At 35.8% G+C, this 26,375-nt stretch overlaps 1 protein-coding gene across 1 annotated transcript in view; it reads right to left on the bottom strand.

The window, feature by feature from the left end:
* Positions 1-26,375, bottom strand: part of LOC140171392 (probable phospholipid-transporting ATPase IM) — a 131,510-nt gene that overhangs the window by 20,225 nt on the left and 84,910 nt on the right. Inside the window, exons 10-18 of the mRNA XM_072194638.1 lie at positions 18,300-18,490; positions 16,833-16,995; positions 15,545-15,634; positions 8,778-8,962; positions 8,008-8,086; positions 3,083-3,304; positions 1,638-1,735; positions 1,270-1,408; positions 423-722 (exon numbers count right to left, since the gene is read on the bottom strand). Coding sequence (XP_072050739.1) covers positions 423-722; positions 1,270-1,408; positions 1,638-1,735; positions 3,083-3,304; positions 8,008-8,086; positions 8,778-8,962; positions 15,545-15,634; positions 16,833-16,995; positions 18,300-18,490 — 1,467 coding nt within the window. The remainder of the gene's footprint in view (positions 1-422; positions 723-1,269; positions 1,409-1,637; positions 1,736-3,082; positions 3,305-8,007; positions 8,087-8,777; positions 8,963-15,544; positions 15,635-16,832; positions 16,996-18,299; positions 18,491-26,375) is intronic.

The following is a 26,375-nucleotide window of genomic DNA, read 5'->3' on the forward strand; positions in this document are numbered from 1 at the left end:
CTTGGAGGTACTATTTACGGCTCATCCGGGACATTGAAAATACTATTTACGGCTTAGAGGTACTATTTACAGATAGGAGTACTGATGGTAGAACTATTTTTGGTCATGTGATCCACTTTTAACCAATCAATGAACAAGAATATATTAATGAAGTATATAATTTTCATTATCTACATGACAACCTCATCCCCAAAGCCACAGTTTGGTGTAATAAAACAAATATTACATGGTTTATATCGGGGAAATAGGGCAACTATTGAACCTTGGTACTGGCTACAAGCCTAACACCCCTAACCCTATGGATTCAGGGTGAGTGGCCCGTAGCCAGTACCTCAGGAAAAATACTTTGCCCTCTAACCATGTAGTAATTGTATACTATCTCAGCAAGTAATAAACCGTTTCAACCCATAACTAATACTTACCAAACATGCGCCAGTGACAATCAATGCAAAACTATAGACATCCTTGACATCATCAAAGTCTTTACTCTGCACTGATATCTCATCTTCATCAACCCCTTCCAGTTCATCCTTCCCTTTGATGCCCACTGTCTCCCGTATCTTGTGAAGAGCATTTACCACTGATTCTTTAGCTTCTTCTTCAGTGTTGGCATCCAGGACGAACACCTCATTGAAGTCTTCAGTGAGCAGACGACAGGAGTAGCCAATGTTGATTGCAGTTTCTTGTTTGTCTCCAGTTAGTACCCATAACTTGATGTCAGCCTGGTAGGGAGAAAGGTGAGCAAATATAATTCATATTCACACATTTTCTTGGACAATTTGTTTGGTAATATTTAAGTAATGGGCAATCCCAGTTAAAATCCATACAACCTTAATCTCCCACACAGGGGGTGTAGATTTCAGATAGAGTCACCCATCCAGGCCCTACCCCATTTGCATTTCATTGGTGCATTGTTAGATTTTTTATTCTAAAATGATGAGCTCCAGATTAAAATGAACCATTCATTTGTATTATACACATGGGGAGGATGGCTTTTTCCAGTTTTTTTGCAGTGCAAAGCTTTCTTTGTAGTACAAAGCTGTTTTTGCAGCTGCAATGGGCTGTTTCAGTTGAAATCCGCACATCCCCTATGGAAGACATGACCTTAATCTCCCACACAAGGGGGTAGATTTCAAATGGAATCACCCATTCAGGTAACCCCATTTGAAATTCACACTCCATGTGTAGAAGATTAAGGTCATATCTTCCATAGGGGGTGTATGGATTTCAACTTGAATAGCCCATTACTGCAAAAGGTGAAGTGCCTACCTTGTGAAGGTTTTCAATAGTTTCGGGTACACCATCCTGCAGTTTGTCTTCAACAGCTGTGGCACCAAGGAGCACCAAGTCCTGTTCAATCTCCTCATACACTTCATCCAGTTTGCCTTCTCTATCATCTAGTGATGTCCTGCAAAATGAAGGTTTACCCTTTCTTCTTATTACATAGTTCAAAGTGAAGGTATTATAACAGAATAACTTTATTTCATATTACATTGTTTCTACATCTACTTGAACCCACAGCAGCTGGGTCTATCCCATTATGCTTTGTGGGACTGTAATAGGGTGCAAACTTAGAGCAGAGTAGTAACATTAACTGGTCAACTCGAAACATACAGATTGATTTAGACCAAACTTACGCTGCTTCTTTGAACCTCTTTCTCCATTCCAAATAATAGTCTTCTGTAATGTCTTTCATGGCTAGGCACAGTGTACGTAATCCTTCATTGGCAAATTCCTAGAAGACAATACATCAAAATGTCAAACGCAATTAACTGACTATAGTCAAAATTTCATTTGAATGAGCAGAGTTGCCAACAGCTGTACACGATCCGACCGTAATCGTACGTCGCATATTTCAAAGTACAATGAAAACACACAATGAAAATACTAACCAATCTTGATTGAGTTGGCATGGTTGGATTCACTTCCGCGTTACGCACATGCGGGCGTTCATCACACAGTGTATGCTGAGAATCATCACACTGTTTGTTTGTTTGTTTTGTTTGTTTTATTTCTTCTTTAACCTGGGACACTCAATCAGTTGAAAACACAATTAATTATCTGTTCTTCCTTGAGGCCCAGTTGTGTTCATTCAATTGATAAATTTCTACTGAAAAGTTCATACACATGCATATATAATTGGTATTCAAGTCATGAGAATTGTTTAAAGCATCTTTCCAAATTGCTTGCCATGCCAAGTACTCACATTCAAGGGTTATTCATTTCTTAATTTGATTGTATGAACAGTAGTGAATTAAGAGCAGGGGGCTGGTGGTTATTATATTTATACCAGAGATGTAAGTTAACTGGAAATCTCTTAAGTTTGTTTTGGTTTGGTTCTTTTTCAGGCATTTTCTTGCTTTTCACAGGAGTTTTTTTGTGGCTTACATCTCTGTCGTGTGTCTTTTTGCCCCACCAGTCTCAAGTACAGGGAATAAAAAAAAGGTTATTCATTTCTGAAAAGAGGGTGCCACCTTATCATGAACACAAAGATACATCTCTCTATTCAGTCCTCACAGATTGTGAGTACAAGGCTCAAATATTACTGTTATTTGACAATCTTTTGTCTCAATTTCCATTTTTGGTTATTAAGGAGAAAGCAGAACATGCGTATCTAAAATAATAATGAATGGACTGAACTTGATGCGACCTGCACCCAATACCTAAATGCTTCAGAATTGATTTTGTGCTTTGAAATTTGAATGAACCTGAATCCCTTAATTCCTCCATATCTGATGGTGCTATTGTACGTGCTGGTATACCACAGAATTAGAGAAGGAGAACCGGGACTCGACCGCCATCTTGATACAGGCATGGAGCAAAAATTGGGGGTATTCGGTTTCCCCCGGAATGTGCTCGAGGCATTTGTTGTCATGCAAGCGCGACATGAAGATGGGCGCATTTGAGAGACGCACTTGATGCGACCTGCATGCGAGTACCAAGACGCTTCAGTTGACTGATGCATAATTGTTTTCACTCCTCTCCGCGCACCGTCAGCAAGGACCCAAATACCCCAATATTCTACCCAGTTTGGGTTCTCTGGTTTCAATTCTGTGTAGTAAACCCAAAGAAAACTACTTACATTCAAATGTACATTAGTGCTTTCCTTCAAATGACCACTAGATTCACATAACCTCTCCATGATCACGGTATCAGCACCCTTACAAAACAGTTTAATGCGATGACCCTGTCTCACTACCACTGACATCCTCTTGCGTACATTGTTGAAATCTAGGATATGCAGCAGTTCATACTGGTCCTCTGCACCTTGTACATCTATGGTGATTGTTGTAGGTGTCCTCGACTGTGGAAGAGACAATTATGTATTGATTGACATTTATTTTCTCCCTCAAGTAAGCCAAGGAAGACATATTTTCCTTGACAGGATTTGAACCTGGGACCCTGGAAATCATAGCATCAAATCAACATGTATTAACCCCATGAGAACTACCTGCCGAGTGGCCAAAAAGAAATTTTCATTATCAATTGGACCAATCAGCAACAGTGTTAGGATAATTTCACCATACAAATAAATTGGGGTGAAGTATTTGCAAAGCTCCATTCTGATTGGTGAATAAATTGAAGATATCACGTAATTGACCAATCAGAGGCAATGTTTCGGCAGATAGTGCTCTGGGGGTTAAGGTGTTATAATTGAAGAAGGAATTAAAAAGGCTAGTTTGCGTATAACCATTTGTCAACTAGACAAAAAATACTGTACTGTGCAGGTCAGCAACCGATCACATCGCGACTTTGCCCTGACATCAGACGCAAACTAGTCTTTTTAATTCGGTCTTCAATTATAAGACTCCTATGCATTGGTGTTTGGTGATGCAAGTTCCAACCCGGCCCAGTCCCTCTTTGTTCTCGAGAAATAATTGATGCAAGTTCTGACCCAGCCCAGTCCCTCTTTGTTCTCGAGAAATAATTGAGCTACCTTATCCCTGAGACACTGCTAATTGTCTTAGTTACCCATACAAGAATTTCGAGAGTTCATCCTGCGATAGGTTAAAATTTCTGGCATGTATAAGGTTGTGTTTCTTAGCTGCAAGTCACTAATTGATGCTAAATCATTTATATAGTGTGTCTTGGGTCGCATTGGTCAGCAGATTCCTACAAAGTGTGCTAATGTTTGTAGGTGGGTTTATGCCTGTGCGTACTGCACTATAAATCACTGCACCTTTTTTAATCTAGCTAGCCAGAAAAATAAAAAATGTGACCAGATCTGATCCAATCAGGCTAAAGTTGGCAATAATGAAACTGAAATATACGCTAAAAGTGAGGAGAAAAAATTTAAAAAAGAAAACGGGCATATAAAAGGTCTATAACTTTGCAACCAAGTATTCCCAAAACCTGGGGATTCAACATTAGTAATTGTAGGTACTGATCGTAATAGTAGTAAATCAATTTTCAAAATTTCCGACTTTAGCCTGAGTGGATTAGATTGGGTCACAAATGTCAAATGTCTGAAATTGAGTGTTTGGATGATGTAGCAATATTACTCCTCAAGCACAAAATTATTTAAGAAAAAGCCAATTATTAAATAATTACTTCTACAATCAAGGAAAAAAGTCCTTGGAACGCTTGGCACACTCTGTCGAAATTCCGTGCAGAATTTCTTATGTTCATGGAAATGACCTATATTGTGTTTGGGAAGAAACATGACATCTACAACAATGATTTACCCTTCCCTCTCCCCATCAAGCAATGTTGGAACACATTGGGGAACCGCTGAAGACATTGGCAGTTCTCAACATTGCACGGGGAGAGGGGGTGACAATTTTCCGTTATTTACACGCAAGCGTTCCCAAGACTTTTTTCCTTGATTGTCTCTACCGAATGCAAAATATTTCATCTAAATTTCGTTTGTGTCTCATAACTCAAAAACGGAATGTCGTATGAGCTTCAAATTGCACACGATTTGAGAGTGGAAAATATGCTTTGTACTCATAATAAAATAGTTAATAAAGAATTTGGTTTATTTAGGGAGTGGTCATTGGAAACACCCCCTATGCTAAATTACTCACGTTTCTTAATCATGGCTCTAAAATGCTCTAAAATGTCGTTTTTGTCCATAACTCAAAAACAGAATGTTGTATGAGTTTCATATTGCACCAGATTTGAGAGTAGATAATATCCTTTTGAATCATAATACAATTTTTGATAAAATTGTTGGGTTATTCAGGGAGTGGTCACTGAAAACACCTCCTATGCTAAATTACACAAGTTTCGTAATTATGCCCTCTACTGTAGTCAAATTTCGTTTTTTTTTTTTTTTTCAAAAACACTACAAATACATTTATTTACAATATCACAATGTTTTGCAGCATGTTTCCAAAATATTTTCAATGTTATTAAAACTTCAAACATTTTGTACCCTTTATGATATAACCCAACATGTAAATGTTTTGTCTAAAACTTGTGTTTGCTGAGTATAGGCATATATAAATGTTTTCTGGAAAACTTGTGTATGCTGAGTATAGGCATATCCGAGCGAATCACAAAGATCATGATGTAACAATTTGAAACAACTCATTTCTGAATATTATTTCTATTAAGACACGCTTTTTGCGATGAGAAAAACAAGAAGAAAAAAAAACACAATTGAATATACTTTTAAAAAAAGACCACCACTGGGACTCGAACCATTCACATCGGTCAACAGTCAAAAGGTTATCAGTCTGAGGACTAATCCGCTACGCCACGCTGCCATTTCGCAATCGAAGTAACAAGTTTTGTTCTTTTATAGTAATCAGGTATCGGGGAAAGTGTAAACTTGTATAGAGTGCTTGCACGAAAGGTCATGAGTTCAAATCATCCTCCAGACACGCTCCATAAGATATGCTAATGCATGGAGTACAAAGAATTACTTTGATCAAAACCAGTTAAACAGGTGATTGGTATTGTACTCCGTGCATTTGCATGTCCTCTGGAGCGTGTCTTTAGGATGGTTTGAACTTTGTGATCTTCCATGCAAGCACCCTATAGTAGAAACCTCAAAATGTATCAGTTTACCATAATGACAAAATGGTCCAAAATCGATATTTTATGTTTTTAGGCCGCATCTCACGAAGCGTCACCTTCGTTTACATTTGCTATACCAATTGAAAATGTTTTATTGGAACAGGAATGATATAAAATTTGATAACAGTAAAGTATACCAATTTGAATTGAAATAAATACGATAAACAACTCATTTCTGAATATTATTTATATTAAAATACGCTTTTGCGATGAGAAAAAAAAAAAAAACAAGAAAAGAAAAAAACAACAATTGAATATACTTTAAAAAAACTGACCACCATTGGGACTCGAACCACATCGGTCAATAGTCAAAGGTTATCAGTCTGAGGACTAATCCGCTCATACGCTGCCATTTACATAATCGAAGTAACAAGTTGTGTTCTTTTATAGTAGTCAATTCAAAATGGTAAAGTGTTAACAAATTTATAGTAGAAATCAAAGTGTCATTCAGTTTACCATAAAACATTCTCAATTGGTATAGCAAAAACGAACGTTTTATGTTTTTGAGATGCGGCTCAAAACATCAAATGTTCGTTTTGGACCATTTTGTCATTATGGTAAACTGATACACTTTGCCATTTTACTATAAAGTTTACACTTTCCCGATTTCCTGACTACTATAAAAGAACAAAACTTGTTACTTTTGCTTGAAAGCAATGGCAGCGTATGATTTATTTCATTAGTCCTCCACTGTTAACCTTTTGGCTATTGACTGATGTGCATGGTTCGAGTCCCAATGGTGGGTCTATATTTTTTTTAAGTGTATTAAATTGTTGTTGTTTTTTCTTTTATTTTTTCTCATCGCAAAGCGTATTTTGTTATATATACTATTCAGAAAAGAGTTGTTTCAAATTGTTACATCATAATCTTTCTGATTCGCTCGGATGTGCCTATACTCAGTAAACACAAGTTTTAGAGAAAACATAAATTTTACACGTTAGGTTATATCATAAAGGGTACATAACGCTTTAATAACATTAAAAAAACATTTTGGAAACATGCTGCAAAACATTGTGAAAAAAAAAAAAAAATGCATTTGTAGTGTTTTTGAGTTATGAGACAAAAAACGAAAATTGACTCAGTATCATACAGAAGAGGGCCATAATTACAAAACTTGTGTCATTTAGCATAGGAGGTGTTGTCAGTGACCAATCCCTAAATAACTCAACATTTTTATCAACAATTTTATTATGATTCAAAAGGATATTATCTACTCTCTAATCGTGTGCAATATGAAGCTCATACAACATTCTGTTTTTGAGTTATGGACAAAATCGACATTTTAGAGCAGTTTAGAGCCATAATTATGAAAAGTGTGTAATTTAGCATATGGGGTGTTTTCAGTGACCACTCCCTAAATAAACCAAATTCTTTATCAACAATTTTATTATGATTGCAAAGCATATAATCCCCTCTCTAATCGTGTACAATATGAAGCTCATACAACATTCTGTTTTTGAGTTATGGACAAAAACGACATTTTAGAGCAGTTTAGAGCCATAATTATGAAACGTGTGTAATTTAGCATATGGGGTGTTTTCGTGACCACTCCCTAAATAAACCAAATTCGTTATCAACAATTGTATTATGATTGCAAAGTATATAACCCACTCTCAAATCGTGTGAAATTTGAAGCTCATACGACATTCCGTTTTTGAGTTATGAGACAAAAACGAAATTTAGATGAAATATTTTGCATTCGGTAGAGACAATCAAGGAAAAAAGTCCTTGGAACGCTTGGCACACTCTGTCGAAATTCGCAGCAGAATTTCTTATGTTCATGGAAATGACCTATATTGTGTTGGGGAAGAAACATGACATCTACAACAATGATTTACCCTTCCCGTCTCCCCATCAAGCAATGTTGGAACACATTGAAGACATTGGCAGTTCTCAACATTGCACGGGGAGAGGGGGTGACAGTTTTCCGTTATTTACACGCAAGCGTTCCAAGACTTTTTTCCTTGATTGTAGCCTACTTACTTTGAATACAAATCCAAAGTTTCTTGCAGCCCCAACTAAAGCTCCCTCATCAGGAGATTGGGCTTGGTACTCAAGAATCCTGCAAAGAAAATAATTATAATTATCTTATTTGATACAAAAAATCAAAAATGGAGCTTACAAAATCTTTTTCTAACATTAATATTGCCCTGGAGACACCTACATGCAGCCACAGTCAACATATTCTCTCCGTCAGGCTGTTCCATCTACTGCACTTTTATTTAAAGATTTACCTGATAAGAAATCAAACTTTTGGAACTGTTTCATCAAGAGGTATTTATTTTATGGCATGTTTTGTGATTTCCCCCATTGAGTGCAACAATAAGTGTCCTCTTTGTGTCCGAGGGGCGAGATGTCAAAAACACCACTGTGAGACTATGAACAATTAGCAATTTTATTTCGTTCTGCATGACATTTTAAACTTTCTTTCACAATCCATTGTTCTGCTAATTGGGCTATTCCATTTAAACCTGCCATATGCCTGTGGAAGATTAAGAAAAGTCTTCCACAGAGGGAGTATGTTTTCCAAATGGAATTGGCTAGGGTCAATTATTTTGAAACCCATTGCAGACTCCACCTGTATCCTCCACAACTGGAGTGAGTATTTCAAATGGAAGTTACCCAATTGTCTATGCTATTTGAAAACCATACTCCCGCTGTTAGCCAATCGTCTATCCTGTTTGAAAACTATACCCCTTCTGTGAGACACTTAATTAACTAAATCTTCTACAGAGGGAGTATGGATTTCAAACTGAATACCCCATTTCTTACCATCTTCATTTCTTTCTGGCATCACTGTATGACACAGAGCTAACAGCCTGAAGAACAACCAGCAATTCCTGTCACCTTTCTCAATGGCATCTAGTAGAGTCTGATCATAAAATTTGAAGCTTGGCTCGTAGTCTTTGTTGGCTGAGAAATCAACCAGTGGTGTATCCTGTATATAAGAATAATAATTTGGAGCTTTGAGACAAACTGAACTGAATACACTTCTCTGCTAGACTAAATTCTTTCTTGTCTACACTATGCATATATTTGTGTTATGCTTGTTGTGACCACTGAAAAACTTACTGTTTGTATCGTGTTGGACTTAATGAAATAATTATTTGCACGCAACTTTGGTTATGTGCCATAGCACAATTTCTTATTAGCGCCTATGTCTTGCCATGCCGTTATGACAGGACTCTGACTGGCTGAGGGCAGCAGTCTACTTCCCTGCATCTAGCTACCTTTGATTTAAAGTGCATTCTGTTTGCAATCTGCATTGTCATGTGTTGCAGTGATCAGATCCGATTTCACAAAGCCTTAGGCAACAGTAACAAATTAGTTTGATCTTTCGATCGACCATCAATGCTTGTTCGATCCTTATTATTTATGAAATCAATTAATTGGCTAATGACTATTGTTCAAAGCCAATTAATTGATTTTCGCCTGTATTGATATTGACCAATATAAATTTAGCATTAATTCTGATTAATTAGTTGATAGTTCATTAATAACAAGCATCGAAGCAGCATCAACGGTCGATGCAAAGATCGAACTAATTTGGTTCTGGTGCCTTACGATCAAAACCATAAGTAATCCCCTATTAAATCAATCGTAAGATTGATTGATTGTAAGCCTTTGTGAAACAGGGCCAAGGTGTGCCAAGAGCTACATGTGCAAATCTTTGGAATGCTCATGTTTAAGATGTGAATTATCCTTCTATTTTGGGGATTTGCTAATGATTGGTGAGGTATAATATTTTTAGTCACAATGCAAAACAATCCAGTAAGGTAATTTCCAATAAATAGCACAGGGCTATAGGGAATCCACTCTCTCCTCATCTTAACTCCTTTGGTCTCAGCAACATGTAAGAATAATAATGGGTGCTTCATTGCTACAGCATATGACTAGCAAACTTAAGGTCCTTGGTTTATACAGTCAAGTATGCTCAATTGGAAAGGTGTTAAGACACCGATGCATTGGTGTGAGGAGATGCAATTAAGTTCAAGCTGCATCGCAGTCCCTGTTTGTTCTTGTGAAAAAATTGAGCGAACTTGAAATTCCCCTGAGCAGGGAGCTAACTGCTTATTGTGTCGGTTACCTGTATGCGAATTCAGGGAGCTGATTCTGGTTGCGATGGTTTATTTGTGGTATGTATAAAAAAGGTGCATGCTTCTTAGCTACAAGTCCCTAATTGTTGTTAAATGATTTAAATAGTGTATCTTGGGGGGCCCTAGTGGTAATCTAGTGGTTATCAGTCAAGTTAGTTCAATCGATAAGACGGTTGACTATGGTGCGAGAGGTTTCGGGTTCAAACCCTGGCGGTGCCTAGTATGCTCTTGTGGAAAAATTGAGTTAGCTTGAAATTCCCCTGGACAAGGAACTTACTGCTAATCGTCGCTTTGTACCCCGTACGAAACTCGGGAGCTGATCTTGGTTGCGAAAGTTATTTGTGGAATGTCTAGGGTGTGCGCTCTTGTAGCAGCAAAGTCCCTGAATTATTAATAAATGGTTTATGGAATGATTTGGGCCGTAGTGGTCAGCGACAACCTGTAAAGTGTGCTGAGGCTTGTGGATCAACGTCTAGGCGTTGTGCCTGTGCGTAGCGCACTATAAATCACTGCACTTTTTTTTTAAAGCAATTTCCTGTAAAGTGTGCTGAGGCTTGGGTTTATGCCTGTGCATAGCCCACTATAAAACCACTGTTCTTTTTTTTTAACGTTTTTAGATAGTCAGAGTATTTTATTTTCATTTTTGTTGTATTGTGTTGTATAGCCAATATAGAATCATTTCATCAAATCAGTACCAAAATACTTATTACACACTGAGTCAAATCACCATTCAACAAACTTGATGAATCAGCAGATCACCATGTTACAAGTTACATACCATACATAACATGATTGTCACCTGTGCCACATTATATACACTCCCAAACACATACATACAGGGTCTACAGACTATTCTCCCAATATTTGTATGTCCTGTGTACCTCCAATGTATAAAGAGTCACCAAAGGAGTGCAACCCTAACTTGTGGTCCAATTAATTTACTACCCCAAACGGATCAATCGGGCATGATGGTCTTATCTTTCCATATCTTCTGTTGCTTTCTGAATTTTAACAACTAGATAGCTACCTGAGAAAGTGTTAACTTATCGTAAAGACCCCGGGCTATATGATACTCAGGTAAATTGAGTGTTGTCTTCTTGGAGACTGATTAGCATAACCATTATCAACCTCAATAGACCTATCTACCCACCACCATTTGTAGTATATTTATTAACAATTAGGAACTGTTAATTTGTCTTTCATTCTAATCAGAAAGTAAGAAGTAAACCTGGATGCCCTGATGTGAGGAAATTCACATAATCTATATATTTATTTTGTTATAATAAGATAACAGGTAGAGATGTCCTCCGCAGGTAATTAATTAAATGACTGTTTATAGGACTTGGGCTGGTTGTAGCCACTTTTGTTAAGTATCCGATACATACCACATTAAGATATTTACTAAAAGTTAGAAAATTGGTCAACTACATGTACTATAATGAAGTAACAACCTAAAGTATTATGTGTTAGGATGCACTTCACTTGTCATCTACTTCAGGATTTTTGACAAAGTTAGAATTTCTATTTTATAAGAATTCACTTTCAATTTGATGTATAATAATCTAGACTTAGAAACCGTGATGCCCCTTGAATAGTGCGAGAGAAGCTTTGTTGGGATATGTTAGATCATACAGGTATCACAGTCCCCTCACAGAGCCTGTGCTAGGTAAACTCCTCAATATTCAATCAAAGTAATATAGCCTAAATATTAACTCCTTATCATTGAGATGATGGTTGCATCTCAAAAGCCAGTATACTGTTAGGGAAATGGAACAATACATCACATTGCGGTAATATTTCTAACATTACATTGGCAGTTAATATCAACAGTCAATTTTTTTATCCATCACACATACATTTTATTACATTTTATGAATGCTTAATACCTATTTGCCATAACATCCAAAATAATTACCCATGAATACATCAGCACGTCGAAGAGGTTAAGCAAGTTGTACGGCATGCTGTCTCTAGCCAAGGCATGAAGAGTCATGATGTATTGCATTGCATAGTAAAAAATATTCAAACAGCACTGGCTGATGGTACAAATATTGAATAGTAATCAACCAATAAACTGTCTGAAACAAACCAAGCCATTGCAATTTGTCCCGGCTTTGATCTAATACTACTTGATTGAAGCATTGCGTTGCAAAGTGGCAATCATTTTATCATTCTCATAGTCGAGTCAAAGTTCAAGACTGAAGATATGATTTCATACAAGAAACCGCATTGTGCAGTGTGCAATTGATGATGAATGAGCAAGATGATAGAATGAAATTGCATATCAAATGGCACAAAATTGCACACTAATCAATGTATGTAAACAGCAGAATGACAGTAATATTACATAATGTGTGATTGCAATTCAAATGACTATAGAAACAGATATCAAAAAAGATATCTAAAAGTAACCTATATGAAATGTTTTCTTCTTTTTCTTGCAATGAATATATCTGAGAGCAATAAAAAACATACATCTATACCATTTTTCACCCTGATGTGGCAGTGATGTCAGTATGCATTTCAGTTGGCACAGCTTCAAATCGCTAGCATTAGCTCAAATCGCTAGCGTAAACATGCACACAGTTAAAGATGCCGCATAGATGCGTGAGCGAAGCAGCTTGATGTCACGTCACTTGCACATCACGGTGAAAAATGGTATAGTGCCATACATTTGTATGTCATGATATTGAAACAGATTATTCCTAATTAAAAGTGGGTAGTCATAATTTTTTCTATTCTGTTTTTAGTCTTACATTGAAGCCTACCATTCTAACCATCTGTTTCCAAATTCAGAATTTATATTGCTCCAGCGATTCGGTACGGTATTAGATGCAATAACGTATACAACAACACCCCATTAACCACTTTTTATCACTTTTTTGTTCACACCATCTTAACAAAATATATTTCAGACCTAACATTTTTCAGGGGTCATGAGAAAACTTGAGCTTTCATTTTATACCAAATTCTGCATGCATTTTGATGGGGTCAAGTGGGGGGATGAGGCTGTCAATCTGATCACATACCATTAATGTACAATATAATTCCTATACATAACATGTGAAATAACAATTGAAACATTGCTGATTTAACATTAGTCTTGAGTTGAGCTGAGCTGAGCGCTGTGGCTGAAATATGCTTGAAATAGGCCAAACATCGGGCTGAAGCTCCAACAGCCATCTCTGGGCATGCCATTGTTCACTCCTATCCCACTTTCAATAAATTTCAAGATAATACCCTGCCCAGCAGAAGTGAGCGACAAAGTGCAGTGAGTTTGAATGGTTTGAAGGCTATATTAAAGATAGATGTTTTGATGTTAAGGATCATTCATTAATACAATGTCATTCAAAGTGGAACAAGAGTTGTATTTTTAAGCCATAATGTACCATTTCCATCAAATTCATTTTGTTATTCTTATTCAAAATGCTGAAATAGTATCAGTAATAACTGTCAGGAGTTTCTGTCCATTTTAAGCCAACATAACAAGATAACAGGAAAGAAATTACACTGGTATGATTGTTTTTGGCTATTAACATGCAGTTCTAAGGAGGAGGGACTTAATTTGTGATTCATGACTTCTGCCAACTTTGCTCTGTTTACATGACAAATGCAACAAATTTGGGCGATTCCATTTAGGTATAAGTTGGGACATGTGTATTACAAATATTGCCAAAAAAAACAGGATTGAAAAAAATTAACCAATTTCATATTATAAGATTGTAGATTATCGCTTTGATGCTAAACTTTTGGCACTGTTTTAAGAATTGGACCATCTTCTCAGTTCCATTTCATGAATTTGCATGCATAATTTTTCCTATACATGCCCAGCAACTGATGTTGGGACAAACATATTATTCTAATTATAATATCATGAACTTTGCATTTTGCAGTGGTTTTATTTGACCCCGTGCCGGAAATATGAACAATTAAAGGCCTACAACAGTTTTCACACTTGAATGTGGTGAAGCACCTATTTTTTCTCCAAAAATATTGATTTATAAGTTTTGGTTTGGTTTGCTTTATTTGTTTTTGTTCCACTGCTTTCTCGGAATAAAGTGTAATCATTTTATTCTTATTCCTCTGTATCTCAGAACACAAATAAAGACAGAATTTTAAATTTTATCAGATGGAGATGATGATGGCTAATCATACACAGTTCACACAGGCCACTATTTATAAAATAACATTGACATTAATGAATTGTCCCTTGTACAACATGCCACCAACCAACATCTCTGTTACTAACTGTACCCACCTCTCCAGTGTTGTCCTACAACATATTATAAATGAACATAAAAATAGGAAAAGGGTAAGAAATAAGACTGCAAAGAAAAGGAATGCATGGTGTTGTCTGTAAACATATGCTACTCTGAAACAAGAGATTTTGTCAAGATATGGAACCTACCAAAGATGTTATACTCAAAAGATTACCGTCTCAAAATTGTACAATACGTAATGCTATGGCATATCCGCCATAAAGGTTTCTCGCTCATGGAGGCCACTAACAGCTATGTACCTTCGGCATTTCGCGGTATGGGCCCAAATGTAAATTGTGTCTTTAGCTAGAGCGTTCACCAAGGTTTGCACATGCAACGTTTTGTGAATGTTTTTGGTACAAAGCCATGATAAGCAAAATGATAAATAGTGACTAAAATTCTGGTTTTATGCAAAATAAATTTATTTAGGCCTAACAAAGGTGTAAAATTTGCTTATGGCAACATGAAAATTCTTTAGGCTTCCTCACTATGGGTAATCATTGAGGGTCCCTGGTGACAATTCTCTAGATGACCCTGTATAACCTAAAGATGCCAGATTCCCTTTAGGCATAGTCGCATAGTTCTCATATAGTACGCTACTGATGTTAAGCGTGTGCAATCTGATCTCGTTCAAAATAATACATGCTGGACGCTTATTTTAGGAAAACTTTTGAAAAGCAATTTGGTGTTTTGTTACATAACCAACTTCTTACACTTGTTTTCAGATGCATATAGTTTTGAGACACACAATTAAGCTAAAAAAAGGAAGGGCTGAAAACAGGGGGCACAACACATTTTACATCTGTAAATTAATCTAACAGACATGGCAATGACTACAGTAAGCCAAACTATATACTATATGTCTTACAATTGGTATACAAATTAATAGTAAGACATCATATTTTAAAGCAGCCAAAATTAGAACTGACATTACAAGACAAAATTAATTATGCTAAAGTAAACAAAATATTAAAAAAATGGGAAGAAAAACTGACACTGACTGTGATTAACCCATGAATACCAGCTGCTGATTGGTTAAAAGTAGACTATTATGATTTACTGAGCCAATCAGCAGCATGGTAAGAGTGGTTGTACGGCTGGAGAGGAATGAGCTTAAATATTAAGAAGCTGTATTTTAATTGGTCAGTCAGATGAATATATTACCTCAGTGATGTCTAAAATGTCTCCATCATCGTTTTTCACTTCTCCAAACTTGCGCCCTCCTATAGTACACTTGTTAAATGTCATCATGTTCTGAAATGTCAAATACATGAACGAAAAAAATTAATCACCATTTTGTGCATATTATTGAAAACGTTGTCCGATTTACACAGCTAAACAAAATGAGGGATTATTCGCCGATCGCAGTCATCTCAAATCGAGGTTCTACCCGCAAAGTGCATGCTGTGTGTGCATACGCCTGTCAAACGCACGCTTTGATTACCACGTACGCGTTGCAAAGCCTTCTGGCGCGATGCAAGAAAAACGTAACATTTTGCACATGCGTTTGCAAGGAGAACCTCATTTTGGGAGCAAGATGGCGGATCCGTGGCAAATAGGGAAGAGATCTTGCTTTCGATATTGATGCATACATGTAGGAGGAAAAGCTAAGATCATACATACATATATTTTATGCTTTTATTTTGGGCCATTTATTCAAGATATGTAATGCTGTATGTTTCTAATCAAAGGCAATCTTATGAGAAGCCAAAGACAACTTATTCTGTCTTAAGTTTCCATTCAATTCATCGCCACATTTTAACAGAATATTCATATCTTTAACCAAATATTAAATAAATCCCATTCTTGCATAAAAATGCACTTCCTTCCTGGCTTCCTTCAAAGTACAGATTTCACAAGTGAACACTATCGCACTGTGGTTGCGGGTGTGTGCAGAAAAAATATAATCACAACCAATATTACTGGATGCTGAATATTTAATATATGCTCCCTCAACCAAGCAAATAGGCCTACTATGTTTCTATAAGGTGGAATATGATAATATGATACATACATGTATGTTGAAGATAAAATACAATGTTTGCATTAGTGTAATCCAATGCCTGAAGTACATACATGTGAAAGAGTTTTATCCAAAAAAAATTGGATTTGCCCCACCTCTTCACTGCGTGTGAAGTACATACCTGTGTAAGAGTTCCTGTTTTATCAGACAACACATATTGAATTTGCCCCAGCTCTTCACAAAGTGTGAAGTACTTACCTGTGTAAGAGTTCTTGTTTTATCCAAGAACATATATTAAATTTGCCCTAACTCTTCATTGTGTGTGAAATACGTACCTGCGTAAGAGTTCCTGTTTTATCAGAGAAAACACATTGAATTTGCCCCAGCTCGTCATTGAGTGTGAAGTACATACCTGTGTAAGAGTTCCTGTTTTATCAGAGAAAACATATTGAATTTCCCCCACCTCTTCATTGAGTGTGAAGTACATACCTGTGTAAGAGTTCCTGTTTTATCAGAGAAAACATATTGGATTTGCCCCAGCTCTTCATTGAGTGTTGTTGATCTAGCTTTAGCTGGCGTATCATTGACATCATAATACATTTGACGGTCCCAGTTGATCCAAAAACTCTGGAATAATCTGATCAACTCAACTCTGTAAAAGAATACAGTAGAATGTAGTTCATGAGAAAATTAAGCTCTGAGCACTTGAGGCACACCTTCCAACAATAGAAAATACAAAATCTGAACACCCACAGTGGCATACACAGAGACTTTAGAGACTGTGATGTGCAGCAGCAAGAATAGCCCTAAAATGCCTTTAAAATCAGCTGATTTAGCATGTTTTAGGCACATCCACACATCCTCTGCACCCCTTTAGATAAAACCCTGGTTATTGATTTGGAAAAGACCCATGAAAGGTGATTTTAACATTAAAAATGGACTTCATTATTCAGATATTGCATGCATTGGGCTCTTTTTCTTTTACCTACATTTGCTCTTTGGAAAATTTCCGGGAAAATTTGAAAAATCTGGTTTTGGGGAGTTTCAAAACTTTAAAATCTGAACAAATCAGATTCAATTAGAGCAGCTGGCAAGTATTCCTGAGGTGAGGGCCACTGCATGAAGCTCTGGGAGTAAAAGATTATGATAAAAATCTATACAAATTTGTCTAAATTTAGAAAAAGAAGACTTTTTCAATGCAATTGGTAAGTTTCCACTTGAAGGGGAAACTTGTCAAAGTATCAGCAATGTGATTGTAACATGTTCTCACTACTTGAATCTGTCTATACTTTGATCAGCCCGTAATCAGCAGGCCTTATAACATCACGAATTAGTAATTCATGTAGTACACTGTGTCTACTTTTTTAACACACAAAATAAAGATCAGACAGGTCAATAATAGCACTCTTAACGTGGGTCTACTTTTCAGTGTTGTGGTGAAAGCCTGACATTTCCCGCCGATTAGGAGTTGATCAAACTATAGTCTGTTGTCTGTCTGTCTGTGTGTCTTTCTGTCTATCTATATAGATACATACTGTATTGTTTGTAGTAAACCCCCAGGGGCAATGCATTTTTCCGAAAGGGGGTGTTTATTAGAAGTGAATCGGTCACTTCCTGCTTCAAATTCAAGATGTGGTGCCCATGGAACCATGTGGAACATGATATTTTTCATGCTAATTTCAACAAAATTACATAGGTAAGTGCATCATCAAACAAGAATCTGATTTTATAAAATTTTACCATAATTGGAAGTTTGAGTCATAATAGGTTTTATCCATGCAATTGAGCAACCCGACCGTCACTGACATGACTGATGCAAAGTTTTAAGCTTACTCACACGATATGGCATGGACATTTGAGCCTTTTTTCATTGAATAATTGGAGGGGTGTTTATTATGGGGAGGGATTTAATGCAAACAATACGGTATGTACCTAGATGAAAACTAAGATACTCACGATACATATAATGATATGGGCACCAAAGTGTTAAACAGGATGAAGTATGAAAAAAACACAAGTGTTGCAATTATTGCTGGGTTTTTAAAGTCCCACGGCAGATAGATTTGGTATTCATCGCCATAGTTGGATTCCCAAATGGAACATGCAATAGCCACAATAGCACAAAGTACAAACTGGAAGAAAAATATCTGAAATGAAAAACAAATAAAAACGATAAGGTTTTAGTAAAATGTACAACTAAAGTTCATCAACATCTAAGTAAAATGATATCTAGGTTCGAATGGCAGCCAGTCTAATCACAAAGCTTCCATGGCAAAGTGGTTAAGGCACAGGTCTTGTAAACCTGAGGTCCTGGGTTTGTTTTGTTTTGTTTTGTTTTATTTCTTTTTTTGCCTGGGTTACTCATTCAGTGGATGTTTTAAGATATCCTCTGTTCTTCCATGATTCCCAGGCGGGATCACTTTTTCTTCTTGTCTCCTTATTTATTTGCGATGGCGAACCTGTGAAAAATTATGTTTATTATATATAATTCCTGGAGATCATACCACCGTTTTTCCATAACTACCATTTTATCCTTCCGGCTTACGATTATTATGATTTTGGCTACACTGTATGTTTAATGTTTATGTGTGTAAATTCCCAATTTCCTCATTTAAGTACACCCCAGCAAGAGACTGCTAATTCAGCTGATTATAAATAACCCTGATGGCAATAACAAGGTAAACTAAGTGATGCATTTTTCTCTTTGAAGCATACAGCAATCCAAAATACATCCTATACGACAAATCACACTCCCAGCCAAAGTCGCAATACTGAGTAATGCACATATGAAGAAGGCAGCCATCTTGGATATACGGGTGAAAACTAATGACTTCAAAAACACTTCAAATGATTATTCCATATAAACACTTTTGAAAGTCACCCAAAACTTGCATTTCAAATTAATTGAATTCCATATTCTTATGCAATGGCACCATCTTGAATGTGCAGGAAATCCCCAGATATAGGCTGTACGTAGAAGTGTTAAGCTCAAATACATCCTTCATAGAAAGTAGGTTTCTCCAGAGGAAACTGATGATTGAATGTCATATATGCTTTATTATTATTATCATACATTGATTTTACAACTTTAAAGAAATAATATAGGATTCCTATCAAAATATTTATTTTGTTATTATTTTACAAAAATTATTCAATAACAAATAATATTACAGGGGTGTGATTAAAAGCTTGTGAAATATCCTGAAAGTATTAGAAATCCTGATAAACAGTGTAAAATTGGGCTAAAATACCCCCCAAAACAAGCTGATTGCATAAAATGTTGGCCAAATAATCATGATAATCCTGAAAAATCACACCACTGTCTATTTATTAAAAGTTGAAATAATAAGGTCATATAAAAGAAGAAATACCTATTTATTATCCAGACTATTTAACCATGAAGCTCCCTGGGAGCTTATTATCATAATTGCAATAATAAAACAAAATTGCTATGTTTTATTACATGCAAAACCTATTTGACAGGGTCCAATTATATGTTGATGTAAGTGGGAACATATGGAAACATTATAAATATGCCAACCTGAAATCAGGTTTGAAAAGAAATTAATGTCATTTATTTAAAAAGATGGGTTGGAATTATGAATTAAGTTGGCTGATTCCAAGGAGCGTACTATCATAATTGCAATAATAAAACAAAATTGCTATGTTTTATTACATGCAAAACCTATTTGACAGGGTCCAATTATATGTTGATGTAAGTGGGAACATATGGAAACATTATAAATATGCCAACCTGAAATCAGGTTTGAAAATAAATTAATGTCATTTATTTAAAACGATGGGTTGGAATTATGAATTAAGTTGGCTGATTCCAAGTAGGTGTAAGATGGAACATACAAATATGCCAAAACAAAATCAGGTTTGGAGATAAATTAATGAAATTTATATCAAAAGATGGCTGGAATTAAGTTATCTGGCTCCAAATAGATGTATAATGTGCAAACATTACAAATATGTGACCCTCGGCACAACTGAGCCCTGAAGTCGCCAATCATCATTTTTGAGATACTCAACCAAAATATTCTGCTTGAAATTTGCTTTAAAATGATGTATATCATGTCTATAGTACTTGACATTTAAGTAGTGAAAAATCAATAAAACAGTCAATAAATCCTTTGTTTCCTATTGTTTATTGTTAAGTTTCGATGGAGCATATCTCAATAGTGGCACTGGCGACATCCGGGCTCAGTTGTGCCGAGGGGTCACATATGCCAAAACAAAATCAAGTTTGAAAAAATTTAATGAATTCATTTACAAAGATTATTACAGATTTAATTCATTTAGTCAACAAAATACAATTCCCGTACTACTGGCTCCATAACATTTCCCTGCTGGTATCCATTCAATGTTTACATCTTTAACTCTCTTCACGTGGGTGTCGACTGCAGACGACAAGTTAACAAAAATTTCAAAATTCAAAAATTTCAGAAATGTTTTTTCATGACCATATTTGGAATCAGCATGAACAATGCATTAAAATGAGTACAAACAAGCCTAGTATTGATTCAGTAGTTCTTAAGATAGCTCTTGATATTTTGAGAAAATATTTCAAAACTTGAACTTTTTCCATTGAAGCGCATGGCTAGCACGCAGAGCATTAACATCTTTAAATTATCCAAAAGACACATCAAAAGTTCCTCATTTTTCTGGGCAAATATTTTACAATTATTTATCACATCAAGGAAGTTATTTACATGTATGCCCTCATTTTATTCCTTGTTATGCAAAGAATATACACATTTCTCTAATCACATTTATTCTATAATAATATTGATGATGAATTTTAAATTAAACTTCTCCTAAATAGTACCATATGTATGATTTCCATATGACGTGAATGTTCCCTTGTGGCATTTCTGGGTACTAAATTAAAAATGCAGATCTACAAGTAAACAATATAGTACATGTAGATAATGCAATTTAAGTGGGACATATTCCTGGAGACATGCTACAGTTTTGATCATGATAGTGCAATAAAAACAAATTTATTTGCTCCCTTATATTAGGGATGCCCACTCTCAATACAGTTTCCACTAGAACGATTTTTCATTTACTGTGTGCGTGCACTCACACACGTATTGTCTATGGAGAAACTGATCGATACAAGAAATCCCAGGCATGTTAAATGGCGCACATACTTGTTTTGATCCAAATGTAGGCCTATATCAGGGTGTTTCAAGAAATTCCTGATTCCACCAGAAAACATTCACCAAACTTTTTCCTGTTTGGTCAGTAAATAGAGAGGACCTTCCTGCATGAAGAGATCAACTTTTTTAATGAAAAATTTAATGAGATGAGAACTACAACAGGTTGAAGTGACACCATTCCGTGCATCAGGTGTTCAAACGCAATTATCTCCGAATTTGGAGTGAATCAGACAAGCAAACTTACATAGTCATAAAATTTAACTATTTATGAAGACAAAATGTGTAGGATGTTAAGAAATTTAAGAATGTTTAAGCCTACCATGGCCCATCTCAAATCATGCACTTCCCGTGCACTTCTCACTACCATGTCCATTTCATAGGGAGTATAAAAACCGGGGACCATCATGGCTTCCATGCACACAGCGTATTGCTCAATGTAGTAAAGATAACCTTTTGAGTTGGAGCAAATTTCTCAAAATTGGTAGTGATTAATGTTACCAAACTTATGCCATGATGAAATATAATAATTTTTGAAGATAAAATGTGCTGACCTTAAAAGATTGAACAATGTTTAAGACTACCGCTTTTCATTTGAAATAATGCACTTATTGTTCATCTCCTCTATGGAGATATTTTCCATGGCGGCCATCTATGATCATGCTTGAGGTTTCAACAAACAAACCATGGGTTTTGAGGTCTTATAGTTTTTGTTGTATGTCAACAAAATCGATTAAATTTTCAGGATGATCTTATTTTCATGTTGTTATAAGCAAATATAATGTTCCAGATAAGATAGTTAATAAATACATTAAGAAAAAGTACCTTAAAGTTGCACTTTCAGTTAGTATTCCTTTTTGGACTTTAACTTTTTAACATGTTCTAGCAGCCCTATATAAAACCGTGACACTCGAAAGGCCATATCTCTGGAATGAAACGTCCGATTAAGATTATTTAAACGCCAAAATGTTTCTTTCATCAATTCCCATCCAATAAGTTAGGTCTGAATCAATTTAAAAGTACTTCAATTTTTAGTGGGCATGCCTACTTATATTATATTTAAAGATCATTAATATCATGAAACCATCATTAATATCACCAGAGAAGATGTAAAGAAAGGAGATAGATCCAGCTATCCTCAAACAAAATATGTGTGTTGCCGCTCATTCAAAAGCAATCACGCTATTTAGGTTTAACAATAAAATACAACAAAAGGGTTCGAACACATGACGGGTGTGATACACAAGTTGCTGCTTACTAGTTTTAGGGAAAGGTCAGTGTCTGTATATCATCAATACTATGCATACCATGCATGCAGATCCTAACATCCAGTTTATTTCAAATAAAATATGACAGAAGTTCCATGGCAAATAATAATTTTGCACGCTTGGTTACGCTTTCAACCTCTACGATTTATGATACAGCCTATTTTCAATTATCAAAATATCTTTATTAGGTTTGCAGGAAATGACAGGAAAATACATAAAACAATAAAATATAGATGATCAAAATCATCCCTTTTCTAACAAAATCCTAAAACACTCTCCTAAATAATTAATATATGTTCCAAAATGGGCGGATTTTTTGGAATCTTTACAAAACTACATTTCTTTCTTATAGTATCCACGTGTGGCATCTCTTCAGAGCAACATCAGGTACTTAACACACACGTGTCATACTTTCAAGGGATTCTCTATAGAAACATTTGATATGGTTTCAATTCTGGAGTGAAAATTAATCAACCGTAGTCGGCAACACACATCAAATCAAAGGCTACTTTCAAGTACACTGCAAAATTCCTGGCGCCAGAGTGACTACATCGCACTGGAACTCTGAAGTCACTACCGCCGTCACTCCAGAATAACCTACCCTATGGTGGCCGACAGAGTCACTACAGGAGAGTGACTACATCGGAAACAAGGCAGTAGGGCACTATGCAGCAGTGTCATCACGTAGTGACTACAACTGCTAGCCTCCGATGTGTTACCTGCTCGATGCCGCATCGGCGACTCATGATGTACACCACCGACTAGATTCCGACAGTGGTCCACATCTTGTAGTCACATCAAAGTGACTTCCGTATCCAGTGCCCCATGCGCGCCTGCTGCTCGGTGCCCAGTCGGCGAACTTCAAGGTGACTACGCTGCGAAAGGTCGCTGACCGAACCCTGTTATGAGTTCAACACTCTGGGGACGCAGCGATATCTACCAAATACTGCGCTGATGATGACAAATACGCGTATCATGCTTGTTTTAATGCTTGTATACGCTCATGAATGGAATGAGTTGGTTTTATAATTAATTGATTGATGCATGCTGTACAGTGCAGTGGGTCTGTGGTTCTACTGCCGTCTTTGTTTTGTTTTTATCGTGCTTTTGCATTCTTTATCATTTATATTTCAACTGTGAGACTTCCGATTCATTTTGTTTCATTTATTTTTTATTGTTCTCTTTTATAATATTTTAATTCTTTTCGTGCTGCCTGTTTAATAATCTCATCAACTGTGTGTGTTTTATTTGCAGTTCTTGTTCTTGGTTTATTTGTTTGTTTCATTTCAAACATTTTTATTTTGTTTATTTGTTTGCTTTTTTTCACACAAAACTTATAGGATCATTGCTTTGTTTACTTCAGTGGTTAGATGACATGTTTTGCTTTTTTCATATTTTGCATGATAACGTTATATAGGCCTATTGAAATGCTATTTTTTTATATTTAAAACTAATTGTGTTTTTAAATGTTTTAAAAGAGATATTAATTTTCAGCGAAGTTCGCAAAGTATGCCTATTATAGGCCTAGCATTTTCAATTTATACATTTTGATTTGCCAAAACTTTACTTATTTTGAAGCAAGAATTTTTCTGTTATATTTAAAATTGATTTATAGGCCTAGCATGCATTTTGTTTTACTTTTTGTCACTTTCCTGAAAGGTCTACTGCAAATTTATACTTTTATTGCCGTAAGTTTATGCAAAACTTTGGCTTGTGCTATTTTCTTTTTCCGTTTTTCAAAATGGTGTTTTTATAGGCCTATAGGCCTATTAGTTTGATTTGTTTTTCATGTTGGTTTTTTTTACGTTATCAAATCATGCCTATAAATCGGTGTCACATCAATATAGGCCTGTTGCAATGTTTGTTTGAAATTGTCTTATTTTTTTTCGCGCAAAAATATTAATGCTTGTTATGAATTATTATCGTTATAATTATTTATTTATTTTACACATTTAATATTTTAATTCATCAATAGGCCGACATGCTTCTTATAATATTCCTACTTTTAACTTCTTTATTTGCAATTTTTCTCAAGTTGTTTTCTTTCAAGTGTTTCTTTGTTTCTTCCATTCTTCGTTTATTGGTTTCCTTCTGTTTATTTATTTCTTAACTTTTTATTTATTTAGTTATTCAATTAACCACCAATTAACAAAAATGTATTTTATTCATCATATTAGTTTATTGAATTATACTTTGTTTACTGATCATGTTTATTTCTTTTATTAACACATTTATTTTATTCATCTAATATTTCCCTTATTTTTAAATAAAAGCAAAACCGGCAACCCAAAACGCCGATGAGCACCCAGGCCCAGTCGCGTAGTCACACCGGTGTGACTCTCCTGCGAAGTCACCGCGCCGCGAAGTCACTCTGTAGAAACCTAGGAGGCTGGCTACCCGGCTATTTCGGACCGGCGATATGGAAAACCGAGGTGTAGTTTCCGATGCAGTGACATTCTGGTGACATCGGCGTCACACAGATGAGAATCTTGCAGTGTAGATGTGTAAAGCAGTATTCAGACTTTTTATTATGCATTACAATATTGTATGCAACATATCTCGTTGTTTAATCTATTGCCATTCTATTTCCAGTAATGTTTAAGTTCTAACGAATGTTTGATGACGTAAAATCGATAATATATTTCTACTAGATATTACATGTAACATATTATCGATTTTTCGTCATCAAACATTCGTTAGAACTTAAACATTACTGGAAATAGAATGGCAATAGATTAAACAACGAGATATGTTGCATACAATATTGTATGTACAATACTGAGTCTGTGGAGCGCTTTTCTACTTGAGAATAAAGGACTATGAATAGGTGCGACAGGATTACCTACAGGATTATCTCAAGGATATAATTCCGTTCTCCCTCCTTCTTTTTCAACTTTCCTGATATCACAAAACCATCATTACTATCATGAAGCCTTCCTAAAACATTTGTATACATGTAATTGCATCAAGTATAATGCGACCTGCTCCCACAAAATGAGCTTTATACTTTGATCAGCTCGTAATTGGCGGGAATTATTAGGCTTTTACCACTACGCCGAAAAGTAGAGCTATGTTAAGAGTGATGTAGTTGATTTGCCTGGTCTATATTGTGAGTGTTAAAGAAAGTAGACAAAGTATAGGACTTCAATTAATAATTTATAATACTTCTGGCGAGATGTCACACAACATTTCTCCAAATAAAATATATTGATATTAATCCGCAATGTTATAAGGCCCGCCGCTTACGGAATTTTTAGATTTGAGAAGATACAGTTTAACAAACATGGTAAAATTCAATCGAAAACTAAGGAAATTCTAGAGGAAATATTGATTTTTGAAAGAGCAATCCTAACATCTTTGGTACGTATGAGTGGATATTCATATGAAGTGGTATAGGTGACCCAGGAGTGACGTCACAAGCTGTTGACCTCCGTTGACAACAAATCCGATTCAGAAGTCAAATTTGTAGTTTTCTGTGGTTTGTCCCTTTTCAAATTGGCCAAAATACTACCATTTCTATAACTTCTCGACATGGGGCCTCCAGCCGACAAAAAAAATAAAGACTCTCCTCTACATGTTCATGTGTTCAGCTTCACATA

Source organism: Amphiura filiformis, chromosome 15 (genome assembly GCF_039555335.1).
Source record: "Amphiura filiformis chromosome 15, Afil_fr2py, whole genome shotgun sequence".
In the NCBI taxonomy this organism is placed as follows: domain Eukaryota; kingdom Metazoa; phylum Echinodermata; class Ophiuroidea; order Amphilepidida; family Amphiuridae; genus Amphiura; species Amphiura filiformis.